General features: G+C 44.4%; 1 protein-coding gene across 4 annotated transcripts in view; it reads right to left on the reverse strand.

The window, feature by feature from the left end:
- The window catches only part of DENND5B (DENN domain containing 5B), a 114,293-nt gene extending 101,776 nt beyond the window's left edge, over positions 1-12,517 (reverse strand). For 2 of the 4 annotated variants that reach the window (XM_064654647.1, XM_064654646.1), the window contains exon 1: positions 12,294-12,516. In XM_064654647.1, coding sequence (XP_064510717.1) covers positions 12,294-12,405 — 112 coding nt within the window. In that variant the 5' untranslated portion in view covers positions 12,406-12,516. Of the gene's footprint in view, positions 1-12,293 lie in introns of all 4 variants that reach the window. The other 2 variants (XM_064654645.1, XM_064654648.1) reach the window with 2 other exon arrangements.
- Between the last annotated feature and the right edge of the window lie 6,584 nt (positions 12,518-19,101).

Below are 19,101 nucleotides of genomic sequence, written 5' to 3' on the forward strand. Positions count from 1 at the left end.
AGTTACTCAAAATTTAATGCACTTAATACAGTTTTATGACTCCTTATGCATCATTATCACTTTAATACATCTGAATACAGATCTTGGTTCTTACCAATATTATCAGAAAGGTCAGAATAGCATTTTAAAAAAAATAAAGCATAAGGATAAGCCAGTTTGGTTTTAAATGTGGGAAGGGGGAAGAAAGAAAAAGAAAGTAAAGAAGCCTCTTCCCCACCATATTCTGCCGCTGTATCTCCCATTCAGTGTATTTTCAAACAATACAGAAGCATTTTTTCAGAGACACATCTCGGGGTGCAATAGCACCAACACAGCTGAGCTCCTACATCGTTTCATTGAGCTCGAGGAAGGACTTGGACCCTGCAAACAACCATCTCAGAATTGCTATTTATTGCCAAACGTAGCTTTGCTCCCATTGCCTGTTATCACATTGTAGGAGCTGAGACTGAGCAAGACTGAGCAAGAAAGACTAAGCGCGATGGCATTAACACACTGTCCGGTTTCACAGGCATGGGTGAATAGCACTAGGAATTATGCAACAGGATGCCAGGACAGAAATCATGGTCCTCTCACCTGGAGCTCCTTTTGCTCACACAAGCCTGTGAGCTCTGATCTTTCTTCCTTCCCCCTCAGCACCACGAGTTACCTCCATTCCCAAACCCACCAGATGGGCAGAAGGCAACGCACGCTCTGCTTGGATCCCAGCTCTGAGGCTGCCAATTAGCCTGCCGGGATACCCACGTGGAGGGGGCCTCTCTTGCTTTAGAAAGTGCTGTTGCTTTTCCAGCAGCCTTTGTATTATTGGAAGGTTAATTAGGATCTCTGCTCTAGCTGCAGGGACTTCACCAAAAAACATACCCTATCTTTTCCATTTTCATCTCTGACAAAATTAAATTGACCTGTGGGCTCAGAAGGTAGTAGCTAAGGATACAGTTTGGTTTGGGGGGTCGTTTTTTTGACTTTTTTTAATAAAAAGGAAACAAGTCTAGTGCGATCATGTTATCAAATCACACAACCTGAGTTTTGAGTGTGATAACACTACACTATTAACAACACAGATGGTCTCCTGCTTACCGTCAGCTTCCCTTTTGAGTTATTCAGGGCACCACAAGCAACTCTGGGTCACAGTCAGAAGTCATAGTCACGAAGAGCTGACAAAACATTAAGTAATAACCAAAACCTAATACAGATTTTGAATTGCAAATATCTTTCAGATCGTTACCACCATCAAATATGAGCTATATCTCGGACACTGCAATGTGATAATTGCTCTGAGCAATTCACTCTCTGCATTGGGACAGACCTAAATCTGTGCCTTTTCTCCCTGGCTCCTGGAGAAACGCCTCTCCCAGCGCTAGCACAGACCTGCAGGCGAGGAGCATGAATACATCCAGGCCCCCAAGACGAGATGTTTTCCCATTCTTATTCCCGCCGAAAGCACAAGAGCTGAACTAATCGGGTCCCCGAGCTCCTGGGTCACAGCCAGGGCACCCGCGCCAGGGACCTCAGCTCTTTCTCACCTGCTGACAGGGACAAAGCAGGGCTGAGGGGTCCCAGCTCATTAAGGCAGAGTTTTCATGGGAAGTTCAGTCCACATTAAGCTGGAGGGACTTTTCTGGGAGGTTGTTTTTTTTTAAACAGTGTGTTAGACTGAGCAATTTGCAACAGGGCTCTTTCATTCCCCACTCAACTCACCACCCTATGGGCAGCTCCAAGTAGAAAGAAAACAAAGACACAGACATAGAAACAACTAAATTATTACCCAGAACTGTTGTTGTGCAAGTTAACATCTCCCATCACCATTCCCCTTTTGCTAAGTGCAACATCAGATCACAGCTACAGCTGCCTCACCCCATGCAGATGTTCATATTGACACAGCAAAAAAATTATTACTTAATAGCATTCCTTACACTGTGATTCTTCAACTCTTAGTCACTCTCCAATTTGAGATAGAAACGCTAGACTACACATTCCTGCTTGAATTAAGAGTCAAACAACATCTGCTATTCACACTCACTAACGCCAGAAAGAGTTAACGTATTTGCAAACGCCAGTAAGATAAACCTGTCTTGAATAGCACCATCTTGGGAAAAGGCTAAACACCTAATCCATCCATGCTGAATAGCTACTATCCTGATTTTCAGAGATATAAATATTCTACCTTAATAGATTTATAGCAATAGGCATTAGAGACAAATGCTGACAACGCAAAAGGGGTGCACTAGAGACACTGTAGTACTGTTCTTCCTGGCCTTGATATTCTTGCAGTGTTTACAAGGCAGAATGTACAGCAGAATACACCCTTCACACCTTTGTGACAGAGCACACATCCACCAACAGTCACTTTACAAAACACCTGGCAGTTTTTAAGCATTTAATCTTCACATCTTCACAAAATTTTAAGAGATCAGGTGTTTGTGGTGTTTTGTTGGTTTTGTTTGGATGTTTTTGGTTTGTGTTGATATTTTTTAAATAAAAAGCAGGGATTCTTCCCCAAATACTTGGTGTTGGGTATTTTCAAAGAGTTATACTGTAAGACTAAACAAAGTGAGAAAGCACAAAATCTACATTACAAAGAGTCCTATTCCAGAAACAGTGTAGTAGCACTTCATCTCTCCCATACCAGCCATCATCACAGCCGAAAAGTCTGTGTTAAGAGAGCTGTTGTTTTGTTTTTAAGCATAAAATTGTTCTTATTTTAAATTCATGTCACAGTATGGCACAGCATAAAACAAACAAGAATATCAAGTGGGAATACTGATGGAGAAATAGTATTGTGTGAGTAACTAACTCATCAGCAAATCCTCCCTCCCTCAACAAAACAAAACAAAAAAAAAAGCCAAATATTTGCTCAATTGCATATTGCATTCTTTGCTCAAATACTTCATAACTTTAACTTAGAAAAACAAATCTTGATTCTCTTTCCTGAGTACCTCACGAGAAACCAGAGGGCCCAGCAGAAGGCATTAACACCACCTGACTGGATTAACCTCAGCAGCAACTTGGAGAAAAAGGCAGGAGAGGTGAGCTACTGAATCAGTGATTTGGACCCTCCAGACAGCATCCAGGTCAGTGAGAACACAGGCTGCAGAAGCCATCAGACATGTGAAATCAGTGTAAGCAATATCCATTTGGACCATGACAGCAGCATCCCCTCCCAGCAGCCTCCAGCTGCATCCCAAACATTGGTCAGTCCAAAGCAGACTGCTTGGCCCACTTGATCAATATTTCATTGAGGAATCACCCGTTAAGTGAGCGCTTGCTTTCATTGTTTCATTACAAAGAGCTCAACCCTCTTGTCTTTCAGTTACAGGAGACTCGAAACACCTCTGACACTTGGGCAGCCTCGTGTGAGGAGCATCCGTGGTGCTACGTGATTTTTCCCTTGTAACTATAGTTACTGCTAACACAGGTAACACGGCATCACATCGCGTGCCAGCGCACGCCAGCCCGTTTGTACATGGAAATAGCTATGCATGGAAATGAGCAGAGGCTTATATAGATGCTAAGAGGAAAATGCAAATTTATACAAATAATTTCAGTCATCCGTGAAAAGCAGCAGCCACTACACACTCATGACAGTTGAGCTTTGCTTTTTTTTTTTTTTAATCCTATCATTGTTTACACAGAATGGTGTTTCAGATTAAGCCCCCTTACCCTTCCACATGTTAGTCCTTAACATGACAAGAGAATACCAAGAAGGGGGTGGACAGAGAATTCTTCCAGCTTTCACGTTGTGCAACCTACCACTCACACAGTTTCAAAGCACGATTTGACTCCATTTGATACAAAGCTTGGTGTTGTTTTTGGCTTTTTTAATTGTTAGATTAAAAGATCCCAGAATTATTATTGCAATTAGATGAATAAAGTGACTGCAAAGCAAAGTCAAATTCATGCTCCAAGGAGGAGGGGGGTGCTCTCACTCTCCAAGACTGACATATTTAAACATTGCCTCAACACAAAACAAAAACTGCTGACATTTTTGTATGAAATTGTGAAGGTTGTTCTCCAGCAAGAGAACAAGTTTTCTTTGCAGACCATGAAAAAACAGACCCATCCCCCCCATATTATATTCTACTAAGAGTTAATTTTTAAACTGTCACTTGAAGCACTAAGATCACTAAGATCTAGCAAAGTCCTTCAAAACAACTCAGACTATATATTAGCAAGAGAATATTCTTTCCATGTCACTCTTTAAACATCTGTTTGGATGTTCTGATGTTATTTTTCATGGATTGGGTGGGTAGATGGAGGTAGAAGCTAAACCTCACACCTCAAAAGAGCATGGCTTACTTCATGTTTTCAGCCAGGCACCATCACCAAGCCTAGGACACCCTAATGAAAGAACTCTCGGATAAGCTACAATGATCAGACTGCTAATTAAAGTTCTTTGACTCCAAGCAAGAAGCACAAATGGAGTTGGCTTCTTCCAGCCATGCCAATATCTGACACCTCAGCAGTCTGCCACACATCAGCCATCTCCATAGTATGTTTCTTTTACTATGAAAACCCATCACCATCTTTTTCCTAATTACTTTTTGAGATTATCAATATGACTAACATGATCAAAACACCACAGCGAAGGTCTACTGTTTCCTGACCAAATTTGTTTTTCCTCAATGCAACTTTTCCTACCATACATACTTTTGCTATTTTCTGGTCAAGAGATAGATAATGACCAAAAAAAAAAAAAAAAAAAGGAAAAAAAATTGTAGGTTATTTACACTCATGAACTTTATGTAGGTTCACATATTTTGACTACAACAATTCCTCTCCATACACAAGAGGTGGCTGAACAAGCTACCTGTCATCTTCTTCCCACGTATATAAGTGGTGTATATGATCTCAAGTAGCACCAGGCAAACACCACAGCATTAACTACATCAAAGTGTATGCACTGTTTGTTTGGGTTTTTTTTCCTCCTTCATTCACATTTCTCCTTGACTCCAGCCCTGACTGCAACAGACCAGCAACTGCAGTGGGGAGCAGTGTGCCAGCCACGTATCCAGCATCAGCCCACGCAGAGGCTTTGCGGGCTGTACACTTGCCAGCATGTTTCAGGGACGAGCTGGCATTAAGGACAACTTGATTAGTCCCTGACAAGCGGGTGAAAGAAGGCAGGCAGGAGAGGCCTCCTGACACCCTTGTTCTGCTGGCTTACTTGCAGCCCTGCCCCTCCCAAAGCAGCTCGTTTTGGAGTTATTCCTGTGTCAAGCTCTGCACTGGCACAGAAGAGCTGTGGGCAGGGTGTCAGGGCACTGGCACAGCTCCTGCAGCACTGGGAAATGGCTCTGGAGAGGACACGGGAAAACAGCTGAGCAGAGAAATCAATACTGGAGTCACGCACTGCCCTGAGCAATTTGACATATTTATGGTTATTGCTCTTCCAATCTCAGAGGGGTGTGTACTGCCTTCCCCCAGATGCCACCATCCCCCAGCACCCTGAGGACCAGGGCAGAGATGGACATCAACACAGGAGTCTCTCCGCTGGCAACAGGGACCCTTCACATAAGGCTCAAAATCACCATCTCCGTACCCTCCCTACCAACACCCAGCCGTGGTGAGGCCTGATCTGGCACTGCTGGGCTCTCCAGGATGTGCACACCTTTGCCTTTCAGAGCTCTTTGCCCGAGGCAGGTGGCTGCAGTCCCGGGGACCCCGTCCCTCCCCAGCCACCGCACCACTAAGCCGCCAGGATGGGGCCAGCACTGACTTCAGGCTGACGCGCAGGAACAAGATTAGGGCTGGATTTAGGTCGTTCTTATAAAGGACAGCAGCTCAACCATTCTGCCCGCCAGCGCTTTGATTACTACTGCAGTTTACACTATGTGAAGGAAAAAGGCTACCTACTGCAATGTTAACAGAGCAGGTGCTAGGACTGTCACCGAAAAAACCCTTCACATACACTATCACACCTTCCTCATCTCTGCTACTGCAACAGCCACTGGCAGCAAAACAGCCTCTGAGCATGCAAGAGGCTTTAGTCCTTCTAAGTGGAAATTAAAACATCAGCTTATCTGGCAAACAAAGTACAAGAAATACTCTTTGGTTTAGCATTAGTGAGCCAGTGCTATTGATAGGAATAATGATGTTTTTCCAACCCAATCAATATCTTATTTTCAAAGGAATACAGTATAAAAACCTTAGATGAAGGTAAATGTATAACAGAACAGTCACACCACGGCTGGGGGAGCATTTAAATCCAGTGTTTCTCTGGCATATATAAAGATAGAGAATGAAAGTACTATTACTAAAATATAAGAATACACCACAACCATTAGCAATTTCAGAAATAGTCTGTAATCCAAGTGAGCAAGAAAGTTACTCCTTATTAAAGGTTATTGTAACTGGAGATCATAGTTGTCAATAATATTGACAATTCTTTATAAAAAGCACTGTTTCCTTTGGCTGTAGTTCCTCTGGCTGAAGAAATCCTCCCACAGGAGCTAAATCTTCAATGTATAATTCAGACATTTTTTTAAAAGAAAATACAAATCTTTGTGGTATTACACTGGAATTCTGGGTTTCCCCAGTAGCACAAAAAAAAAAACAAACCAACAACAAAATAAAAATAAAACCAAAACAAAATTAAGAATAAACCATTACAACAACTATCCATGCCACCACCTTTAAAGATGTAGAAGAGAGCAGAAACATATTTCTATTTCAGCATCAAGTTAAGGTTGTCCAGAAGCAGCAATTATCTCCATACTCCTTTAACTAGAAAGGCAACACTTTGTGTATGCAGAATAAGATTTGGTTTCACATGAACAAAATATTAACCCAGTTTAGATTTTTATCAAACAGGTTTTCTAAATATATACTATTATTATGACAATTCACAGAAAAATGACAGTTACTTCAATAATGCAGCTACTCCATCCATCCCTGATCCACAAGACTTATTTTTTCCAGAAGTCAGAAGACTTAGTGCTGTCTTTGAGCATCACTTCTTAAGAGGGGCTGGAGAAATGCTTTAATTCTATCACTCCAACTAGCCTCCCAATGACCAGAAATCCTAAACAATCTATGTCAACTGCTTCTGAGGAGCAAGTCAAGTTTTGTTAAGTTCTACAGCATAAGCCATCTCTGCCTCCACCTATACCACTCTTGTCCACATCCAGGCTACTTAACCCAGACAATCCTTCCAAAAATGCTTTGTGCAAATCTGGACTGTACTTGAAAATGAAAAGCAAAACTCCCGCAGCCTGCTTTTTCTTTCTGTCAGCTGAGTAAGTCATTAAGAGGAATCACAACTGTTCAGATATTCCTCAGTAAAGGGAGATTTCTCAGTCTATTTCCAGTGAACTAGGAGCAAACCCAATTGCCTATTTTCAGAAAAGCCATGCACACAATACGTTCTATCGCTGTAGTAGTGCCACCAAGTTTTCTGGCAGAGCACTTCGTGCGCTGACTTGGCACGAAGGAAGCACGATGGAGAATGGTGCAGGATGTGGGGAGACTCTGCAATGAGCAAGCACGCGGGTGCCAGGCACGCACAAGGACAGAAAAGTCTCTTAGCTTTCTAAATTTAAGAGCCTACTAGATAAGAAAGTCAGCCAGACTGCAATATGCCTTGTTTGGATTTTAACATTTCACTGGGTGGAAATTAGTTACCAATATCTGGATATTTGTAGGGAAACAGCATGAGGTAGAAGTAGTGTTTATTTTCCCTGAGACATTCAGCAGTTCCAATGAGCATGAACAGTAAGCACTCTCAGCTTTGCTGATCATAAAAAAAAAATAATTTGATCTTAAAAGTAGAGTAATGAAGCTCTCTACAGTTTTAAAGTATACATTGAATGGGACAATAAGACAGTGAATCTTTATGCAATGGCCAAAACTAGACAGTGTAAAATACGTTTGCTAGACAAGATACAATAACTACAACGTCTCCTCACCGCAACCATAGTCTTGAGGTAATATTTTACAGTTCATGTGTGGAAAAAAAGCTATAAAACTTTTCATATCACACAGCAAGAGGGCTACCACAACTCCACCAGTAAGACACAGAAAGCAGCATCCAATACGGCCCTTCAGGCCCCAGTTCCCAAGGCGGCTTCTGACACCTTTTCTTCCTCCAAACTGCTCCACCAACAGCACCCTCAGCGAAGCACAGACTAGTCCTTCCACTGCGGAACAAAACACTCATCCCTAATTCTATGCTTTCCTCCAGAGCACTAAGTTACTTCCCCAATAAAAGACATTTAATTTTATTTTTAATTGAGTCATGCGTATTCTGGATTTTTCTAAATTGTAGTTTGCGACACACTAATGAAATACTACAAAATTTAACTTGCTCTCAAAGCAAAAGGCGAAGGCTGCTACAGCTAGAATAATTTTGTGCCTTGCACACACACTTATAAAGTTTATACAGTATGACAAAATATTTGATAGAAACAATTTAATGAATAATTAGGTCTTTTTGTTAAATGCAATGTTAAATATTTACTTTAACAGAGTCATTTAAGCGCATAAAATTCCAAGGCTGATAGTCTCAAAATGACTTTACTTGGGAACAGATAGGCAAGTAGAGGAAAGGGAACTGAAATTTATTTTCCATCAGCCCTGAGCATGAGAGAAAAGGTCCCTTCATTCTATTTTAGTGGAGTTCAACAGGGCACTGAAACCAATACTGAAATTTTCATGCTTTTCAAGGAATTTCACATCAAATACCCTGCTTTTTTTTATGACCTCTCCAACTATTGAGTGCCAAAAAATCCTTAGTTAGTTTCCTTTCCTCCTACAACTCCCTAGAAATTGGTGTTTTTCCCCTTCATCCTTGACCGAGAGCTTTGTGACAGTGCCACAAGTGTTTTGACAACATCATATCAATATGCAACTTCACTGAGTGCTTGGATACACTACCAAGCTGAGCAATAGGTAAACAGCTTTTAACTTCTCAAATTAATTCACTTAAAAACCCCAAATCAGCCATATGAAAAGCCAGCTGTGGAGCAAGTTGTTAAAAAAACTAGGAAAATCTGTACAAGAAAACATCAGACATGCAAAAGAAAAAAAATAATCTAAGCAAAATGAACCATCTGCTTGGTGGAAAATTCTCATCTACCAAACTTATTTTAAGCACTGAGCATCCAGTGGAACAAGAAGTATAAAGCAAGTTACTCTTCCTTAAAAGCACGTCAAAACCTTACACAACTTTAAAACCTTGATTTTATTTCATTTTTCTGGACAGACCTGTCAACTCTACAAGACAAATTAAAAAGGTAGTTCTTTGCCCTGCCTTCAAGAGTATCACTGAAACATTTCACTTCATGTCTGATGCAGCTGATGAGGATTTTCGGTGGGTTTTTTGTTTGTTTGTTTTAACTGCAGAGAGTTTTTATGGAAAATGATTTTTGGCTTGAGCCATCAGGCAAGGAAAGCCTCCACGCAGGGGTGAGTCCTGGGCTGTCCTCGGCAAAGAGAGGGCACAGGTCAGGGAGCTCCCAGATGACACCAGAGGTGAGTCACCAGCAGCTCCACGACACACCGTGTGTTCCAGGGAGCTGCCTGTGTCTCAGATGATCACCAAGTCCATCTGAAAGCAGAAAATCCCTCGAGGATTTTGTAACTTCTGCTTCTCTGTTCACAGGAGAGGCCCTGGGGCCTCCAGGGTGGCAGAAGAGCTCCTCTTGTCTCTTCTCATGCTCCTTTGCTGAGCCCCAACGCAGCTCCACTCAGTCAAACGCGGGCTGAGCAAGGCCCTTTGTGTACACTGGCTGCTAAGGGATTCACAGGTTTGGAGATAAGCAGGTTCTTGATGACTTTTTTTTTGCTAAACTGGGGATGATCTGTGCAGCAGCTTAAGTCACAGCCACTTTTCACTGATGCCGTGACTTACCTCAACAAGCTCTTAAGCACAGGGATAGCAAGATAATAAGCTACATAAATCAAAACTGAAAGAACAGCATCATTTCTTTCTACCAAACATTTAAAGAACATTTTTAGAAAGAATAGCCTTCATCTGTGGGTTTCCCGTGATACAACAGACTTTCTGTTCCCTCAAGCTTTTTTCTCCCCACCCATTCCAGCAATGAATTCAATCCTAGTAGCTTGGTGTTTGAAACCTGTAACACAGATTTGTAGGTGGGTTCTCACTACTGCCCACCTACAGTGGCATTAGTACTCCCCAGGCTTTAACAGAAATGTTTTCTCAGCTATATCTCAAACCAGAGTTATTTTTTTCACGGCTGCATTATATTTGTGGCTCCCAGCACTCCCTGTTCCTCCCCAGCATTTCCCACTGCTGAGCTCCCAGCTGATAGCAGAAAGCTCTTGTCACGAGTCCCTAAAAATACAACATTGCTCAGTGGCAATATTAAGTCCCATCATATTTCTGTTACTCCACTTCTTCTTCTATCAAATCCCAACCCCCCCAGGTATTAAGAATGCCTCCCAAAGTGGCATTTCCAAAAATGTTTGTATGCACAAACCATCCTGCTGGACCTTGCCACTTACAAAGACATTGCTTTAAAAACAACTACTTTTGGTAATTTCTCTTTGAAATCATTCATAGCTGCATTAGATTGTATAAATGGATATATCCTAGATGTGCCAAAATGTCTTTCTTTTACTGAAAAATTAAGAAGGAGATGCCTTTTGCTTTGTGTTGCTGGAGCAGTTCAGCTAAACCTACCGAATGACCATGAAAGATGAGCCCCATAGTCGAGGCACTACACTGCATGAACCCACTGCGCCCAGGCTGTCCTTGAGCAGCGCTCCCCAAGAACACACCTGTCCATCTCACTGGGGAATGGTGCAAAAAAATCAGCAAAAGACCAGTTTGAGAGTTTGGGTACTCATCAGGGAAGGCACAGCCTGCCAGCCAACATGGCTTTAAAAATAGTTTCTTTTTGGATAGAAGAGTTAGAGATGATTCAAACTTTATGTAGCTGAAACCCCAATAGGTCATATCATGCAAATCAAACCCTGTACACCATCAGGTGGGAGATGGTGATGAGCCAAGAGTTTTCTACTAAAAGCAGTGAAACTGAAAACATACAACTGCGGTCACTAGAACATGTAAAAAACTCCCAAAACAGAGATTAAAGCACATTTGGCTAATGCTTCAGCTTGGAGATCCTGGGGTTACCTCCAGTGTGCGCTCACTGCAAAGGGTAGAGATTTAGATAAAGTGCATTAAGATAAACCTCCTTGGAAAGTCAGGTATGTGCATCCACCCCTTTTACAGGTGACAAAAACATGAACTTCAACCAGTGTACATTGATCAGTGATGTAGATCATCAAGTCTTTGTCTTGCACAACCTGACGGCAAGGTACTTCCTGATGCAATAGCTGCAGAGACCTCACCAGGCTCCCACAGCCAGGATCCCATGGCCAGGCAGAGGTGCTTACTGTGACAGTACAGCTGCCTCCAATTTGAGCCGGGCACAGCTCAATCGACTGCAGTGCAAACGCACAGGAATGATTAAACACAAGCACCTGAGCACTTCCAAATTCGTAAGATCATGAGGAAACGTTTAGCTTCCATGCAATTAAGCCCTGTTATTAAGCCTGAAGTCAATCGAATTTTATATGTAGAAACCTGACTTAGTTTCTTTTACATAAACAAAAGTGACATTGAGGAAGAACTGCTGCCTTATGCCAACATAATCGGCTCATATACAGTCATGAACCCACCAAAAATAAACGTTTTAGAAAACGTGTTAGATCCTATAGCACTAATTTTGTTCTCTGATTCCGTAACAATTTTGGGGTGGTGGGGTATGGAAGGATGCAGGAGGACTATTTCTGAACAGACATAAAATGTGAATAAACCGGCATAATAAAGATGCGATTCCATTAATTTATTCAGTTCTTCCCAGATCCCTCCCCCTCCTTTCCAGTGCAGATAGAGAAGAAAATGCATCTGCCCCGATAGAAAGCTCGGTCATTCGGCTCCCTCCAATTCCATAACCCTCGATACCCTTCTCCCGTCAGTCGCACCCTGACGGCCGCGGCTGGGCCGAGGGCGGGCGAAGGCTGCGTGTCCCCCGCCACCACCGGGGACCGGGGCCAGCGGCGGGTCGGCGGAGCCCGGCCTGCGGGGGAGGGCGCATCCCGGCGGGAGCTGCCCTCGGGGGGGATGCTCCGCCAGTCCCTCCGGGAGAATGCTTTATCCTTCAAAGTCGCGCCCTCCCCGCGGCTCCCACCGCCGCGGCGACCCTCTCCTCCCCTCGCCCCCCTCCCTCCTCGGGGGGCGCAGACATTTTGAAGCCGCGCATCCCCAAAGCCCGGCGGAGCCGCGGCCGTGCGGGCGCGGGCGGAGGCCTCCCGGCGGCGGCGCTCACCTGCCAGCTCGTCGGGCTCCAACCCGCTCTCCGCGTCGATGCCGCACAGCACGAAGTAGTGGGCGAAGCGGCAGGGCGCCGCGCCGGGCCCGGGGGCGCCGCTCCCGCTCATCCCGCCGGTTCCCGGCGGCGGCTCCCGGCGGCAGCAGCGCGGCTCGGGCCGGTCACGGCGCGCCGCCCCCCATCCCCGGCGGGGCCGCGCAGGCGGGCGGGCACCGAGCGGCAGCGGCTCCGGCGGGCGGGCACCGGCGGCCCCGCTGTCAGCTGAGCGGGGCGGGAACGGGCGGGAGGCGCCGCACTGCCGGACCGCCCCCGCGGGGCATTTAAACCCTGCGCGGCCTCCCCCCGCGCCTTAGCCGGGCATTCCCGGCGCGTGGGGTGCGGGAGAGCCCCCGGCGGCTTTGCCGCGCTTTTTATCCGCAATCCTCGGGATACGCGATTAAAGCTTAATCTTCCTTCCTCCATCCCCCACCCCACCCCGGGTGTGAGCGGGGGAGGTTGGCTTTATTTAAATAAAAAAGGAGACGGTGTCACTTCCTATCGGGAATGTCTTTGCCCCCCCCCAGGAGGGAGCTCCCGGAGCTCTGCTGCCGGAATTGGCCGAGCCCCGCCCGGCGCTCCGGCTGCGCTGAGCGCTTCCTGCGGGAATCCTGCCGGGGGAAACGGCTGCTGCTTCTCCCCATCCGAACGTCGAAGCAACAACCATCGCCCGCAGCGGATGGCTTTTTGTGCGTGCTCCATCCCCGCTCCCAGATGGATGTCGCCCGTATCACGTTAATTTGTAGGACGGAGAGCTATTTCTTCGCTACCCGCGCTCCCTTTCACAGGAAAATCCTAAAATGTCGCTTAGTTCCCAGTTCGTTTAAGATTTACTAGCCATTCTACCGGGTCCAGGAAGAAATCAGCGTTATTTTACCTGCATTGCTAAAGTCCCTCTTTTTAGGATCACCCGATGCCAAAGTACTTGCAGCTCTGTCCGGGAGCGGTACCTATTTTTAAAGGGGCAGAGATGATTCTTTTGAAGTTCTAAGATTTTCTTCTCCAAAGGGATGAGATCCATGCATATGTCAGATAATTCTGACATTTGTACATCGTAAGGAAGTTGTTGGCAGAATTCAGTATGCGCTTTCATCTTTTTCTGTTTCATCTGTTTACTAGTCTTGGTCCATGCTGTCTGTAATAATTACAATCTCATACTTTGCTTACTGTGGACTCCTATGACCCCTTTCATTTAACTCCTATCAGTGTGAATCACATCTCTTCCTTTTATGATTTACAATTGTCCTTGTTCAACAAGTGCCTTTGATAAGGAAATGCCTACAAGGAACCTGTTATTTCATCCAGTATGTATCATTTTATGGAGGTACATGGAGTAACTATTCCTACCTAGAAGTCACCTGGGTCAGCATCTCTCTCTCTTCATCCCTTCAAATTAATAAGTTTTATGCTCTTTTACTTCTCAGCTTCCTGTAGTGTTCTACTGACAGCAGGCAAGAACTAAACAATTTTCTCACGTTCCAATTTAAAAAAAAAGTAGAAGATGGGTCCTCTATCACAATCACCAATTCTTGTTGTTGCAGCACAACCTGAACCTTGCTAGATCCACAGAGAAATTTTCCAGGAGACAAGTCATTGTCTCGACTTTGCACTGTGAGCTACATTGTTTTATTTAGTTTGGTTTGTTTATTAACTCGTATGTATTTGCTTATTCAGCTGTAAGTCAGATGATAAGAGCTTGACAAGTCAGTCTCTGACTCTCATTCAAACCCAATTGCTCTTACTGTGGAGAAGTACCCTCTTGTTCTGTTGTTGTAGGCTGTTTTTTCTGAGGCCCAATGGCATGGGTGTCTCCAGGCAGTCTGAGACAGAGGCTTCACCAGCCTCTCTGAAGGATGTATGAGTTAAGACTGCTTCTAAGATTAACCCAAAATTCAATACAATGGTTCTGACCTTTTAACTTTAAGTAGCAGGTAGTTCTAGGTTGCTTTGGTTTAGGTGTCTTCTATACAGGACAGTATTTTTGCTTGAATAAAGTTCAGTGCACAGACACCTGTGCACTCACCTGTATCTCAATAAAATCAATAGTACGTACAGCATTAAACAAGAGGATAAAGCACAACACATGGGATTGGAGGTATAAAATCTAATAAACTCACTGTGAGGTTGAGCTCCCACTCCTCTATGTACAGGTCCCGCAGACACTCTTATGGGAATTTTGGAGGGGAAGTGATTTCTTCTTCTAAGACAACTGATCTTCTGGGCACAAATGTCATCCTAATGAGACCCCTCAGGTCTGCTGAGCAGTGCCAGCAGACCCAGCGATGCCTGGGCTCTAGTAAGTTGTGTTATGTCCCTGGATTTTTTTCATCTAAACCCTTCCATCTAACTTGTTCCAGTCTTTCCCTCCAAGCTGGTCTAGCTTTAGATACTACATGCTGCCTTTGGGTAGCTCTTCTTCCCTCTCATGGGGTTTTTTCCCTTCATCCTGGCTCTCATTCCAAGGAATCAGTGGCTTTTTTGAGATTTTAGCAGTGAAATTAGGCTTGAAAGTTAACTCACTGGACAGCAACTGCAATTATAATAAAACCTTTCCAAGCTCAACTGCAGGATTTTAGTTACATCAAGTTACATTTCTTCCTGCCCAATGCCAATACTTTCCTTCATTCCTGGAGGTGAACTGGATACCCATTTACAGCTGTTTTTTCATTTGTCTTCTTTCACTCTCCAGATACACCCATGTCACCACAAAGTGGACAGAAACCCAACCAAGCCCATTGTAAGCCACTTCCCCCTTGTATCTGGGTTTAAACAACTGCTCCTAGGGAAAGTAGCAGAGGTGTCTGCTTTGGCTGGAGCAAGCCTGCCCGGCAGAGCAGAGGTGGCTGAGTTGTGTTGCATGCAGCACCCAGGAACGCCTTGTGCCCACCCAAGTTCTGTTGTGCCATGAAGTTTTCCCACATCAGGTGTGCAAACAGAATGCAACAGCACCTCTCTCTCAATGTCAATTTGGTTCAGGTTTCCCTCTCCTTAACCTCTCAGTGAGTCTTTGTTCCTCAGAACCTGTGTAGTTTAAATTGGGTCAAATGCTAACAAGCCTGTCAGCCCCCCCTGCCCTTAAGATCTGCCATAAAAGATCAGACTACAGGCCTGTCAAGGTCTTTGTCCTACTTCTGCAAGGAAGCCAATGCTCAGTGCTTCAGAGAGGTGAAAAAAGCCTGCTATCTAAAGGTTACGTCTCCCCTCTCCTTGCTTTGACACTGTTGCTTCCCTTTTTATTTTCTTCAGCATTCTTCAATGAATTGGAAATCATGCTGCTGGTGATGGGTTGCTCACTCCTCCACACGGCTCTACAACTCCCTGTAGAAGATCTTTCACAAGCTGCCAAGACACATCGATTTTTTCCATTCAAAGCCTCTCTTGTTTTGCTCTAGTATCTATGGGGTCATGAGATCCTGTAAGGTGGAAGGAAGGAAAACCACTAAGATGCAATATAAATGTTTGTAATGCTCAGAACATTTTGACTTTTGGCTGACTTTCAGTTGAGCAGTTCACAGTGCTGTCAGCTACTTCACAAGGAGCTGGGTATGATTAGTCATCTCAGAGAAATGGGAGTAAGGAGGGGTTAAGGATAGACTGTAAGACCAAAATTTAAGTTGTGCTGGCACAAAGTGCAGAAAAGCCTATAGCAGAAGTTGGAAAAACAACAACAGCAGAAGATTTTATAGAGAGGTTCATAGAGAAAGCAATTTTCCTTCTCTGAGCTTATACAAGAAGACTACTTAAAACATGGAAAAGGTATTGGCTGCCTTAGGGTCTAAAACCAAATAAACCAGATCACGAGCCATAGGGCATAAAGTGAAGAACATTTCCTCCAGCCCAGTTCATTGTTGCTTAGAAAGAAGATACTGCAGGCACATATTCTAATATTTAATCAAATTATAATACCATTAAAGCAAGTAGCTCATCTTTTATACTGGCCTCATATCTATAAAAATTGAGCTTGAATAAAAGTGCGTGGCCTTCCTCTGTCACATTGTGTAATTATTATTCATACAGCAGACTTATAGATCACAAAGTAAAAGATGACTACTTTCTGGCATCTCAGCCATAGGACCTCTGAAGCTTTGGTGATTCATAATTCAAAGTTTTTAAATCTCTAATTCCCTATTGTAGCCCACTGTGTTTTCTTAATTTTACGTACATTCACTGTACAAATGCCCTTGCATTGCAAACACATACAGATGCATTCCACTCCTATCTGCTCCCCGGGAGAATCCTTGGGGAGAGGTTTCATGAGGCAACTGAAATTATTCAATAGTTTACTACACTTTCTTCCCTCCTCCCTCCTGAGACTGACCCTATGTCCCTGCTGCTTGCTTCACAAACAAGTCTGTAGCCTTGTCTGCCTCTCCTGAGTGCACCCAACGCACCATCAGAAAACAGATCCCCAAACATGGGATGGAACTACGTTGCTCATTTTCATTCACATCATTGTTGTGCTGCAAACTAGACTTCACAGCATGCAGCTTATCCATCTGCTGAGGAGGCACCTCCACTTCAGATCTGGCCTCATCTCTGGCCTTTCAAACCTCCCTTCAGACTCAATCAGCTTTCTCAACGTCTTGGAAGGGAGAAGTAGCAACAACACCTCAGACAGACAGGGCACACAGACTTTGAACACCACCTCAGAAATGACTCCTAGGAAAGTCCTGCTGTTGCCATGCCTGCTTTCTGGAGGTGTGTGTCCTTTGCCACCCTGCCTTTTCCTCTTCATGTGTTCAATGGCACAGTACGGCAAACATCTGTGGTAACTCCTGTCATTTCACTCCAGTTCTTCCTGTGATTCTATACCGAGTTTGCAAGATGCACCTCCTTGCTGAGCAACTGATTAGGTGAGGGCTTCCTGCAATCCTCCCCCTCCTCCTATGAAGTCAGGAGAAGGATCATATGCAACCATTACCTTTGGTATGATTCAGTGCCAAGACTGAGGTCAAAGACCATATTTTACTCAGAGTAAGGTACACTTTCTGCTCTTTGGATGTAGAAGACACACATACTGTTCCCACTGCTACCGAGATAAAACCTAATCAGCAAAGTATGCTGCTTGGATAAATCACTAGCATGTCATGCATTAATGGAGGTGTTGTGCTGGGACCATCAAGCTAAAGCACCCACACAGAGATTTCCATCCATCTCTGACAGCATCACTCACTTGCTGCATGACCTTGGCCAAATTGCTTGTAACCTGACTTTGCAGAAGCACCAGCCACCCTTTTGGAAATCAGGTCAGTGCACTCCCTGTGCTTCAACTGCCCTCAGGAAAAGAAAGCAAATACTGCCTCTTCTCTGCCTGAACATCTGCCAGGCACAAAGCTCTATTGTTCCCCCAGCCAGCCCCATGGCGTTGCACCAGGAGGCAGATGCACCTCTACACGGGCAGCAGCTCTGATGCCGAGTCCTTCCGGCCCTCGCGTCCCAACACCATCATCTGCTGACAGATGCCTTTCACACGGGGCCTGGGATGAGGTGAATATTCAGTGAGGACAGCAAACTGCTGCTCTTCTTTCTGAAATAATTTTTGCTGTCTGCTGGAGGTGTTTGTTTCCCTGCCTCTAAACTCCAATTCCTCTGTTTTCAGTGCTCCAGGACCCCAGCACTGAAGTCTGCTTGGGAAAGATCCAAGAAGGTAGAAGAGTCTTGCAGTATAACGTACCTGCCCATGTAAAGCATGTGGAAAGGGCTGTGGTCTTCTTTTTAAAGCACTAGAGCTTCAAAGGCACACATTGTGCCAAGAAGAAAGGCACGAGGACATCCTGGTGAGCTACTTGGACCACATGCCCACAGCAATATTGTCTGCAGTGGCAGGGGTTCAGGCACAGCTGTGTCAGTGGTCTGTGCTCCCAGTCAGATATCTCTGGCACTGGGAAAGCTTCCAGAGAAGATGTATTCATGCTGTCACATGTACCTGAGTAATGGCATTGTGTTCAAAGCCTACTCACAAATATGGCTTTCCTTTCATCTCAGCTTCCAAAAATCAGGTAGTCCCATGTCTGCCAATACCAGTGGGAGTGTGAACCAACCCCACAATTTTACCATGCACTCTGGACAAAATCTGTCCATGAGCAGCAGGTAATCTCTTCCTCAAAATGCCTTTGGCCTCTGTACAAATGTAATTAGAGTCTGATTTCAACTTCCCTTTGAAGCCTTATTCAGTAAGAAGTGCCAGACACCCTGCATCTACATTACAATGCATCCTAGCACACTTGAAAGCCCAAGGGCATGCCAAAGAAATCTAAATCCACCAAATCCATAGCCAATATACAACATGCAATCAAGGAGGGATGAAACGTGTTTCCTGCAATGAATATGCACTATGACTTGTTAGGACATTTAGCAAGGACTGCTGCTTTGCTGCATACTCTGCTCCTCCTATCATTGCAGTGATGTTACATTACGAATCTAGAATCAGTTCTTGCTCATCAAAGTACTAAAGGCTCTGTTTTAATTTCCCTACTAGTAATCTAAACATTTATGTCTGTAGGTTCAGCCATATCTCTCTGTCACTTATTCCTCATGCCCGAAAACAGCACATTGCCTTGAAGTACTTGCTGCTTAAGAGACTTACTACTGACAACAGTGGGACTGTAACCTTTCTGTGTTGGCTGACTGTGCTATTGCTTTGCTGGAAATCAGCTCTGAACTCACACAGAGGAGTCACCCAGAAGGACAGAGATCAAAGCAGTTTGCTTCTCCTTGAGGATCATGTTTCTTAGTGACTTCCTTGCAAAGCAATAGTCACAACTTATTT

Source organism: Pseudopipra pipra, chromosome 5 (genome assembly GCF_036250125.1).
Source record: "Pseudopipra pipra isolate bDixPip1 chromosome 5, bDixPip1.hap1, whole genome shotgun sequence".
Lineage (NCBI taxonomy): Eukaryota > Metazoa > Chordata > Aves > Passeriformes > Pipridae > Pseudopipra > Pseudopipra pipra.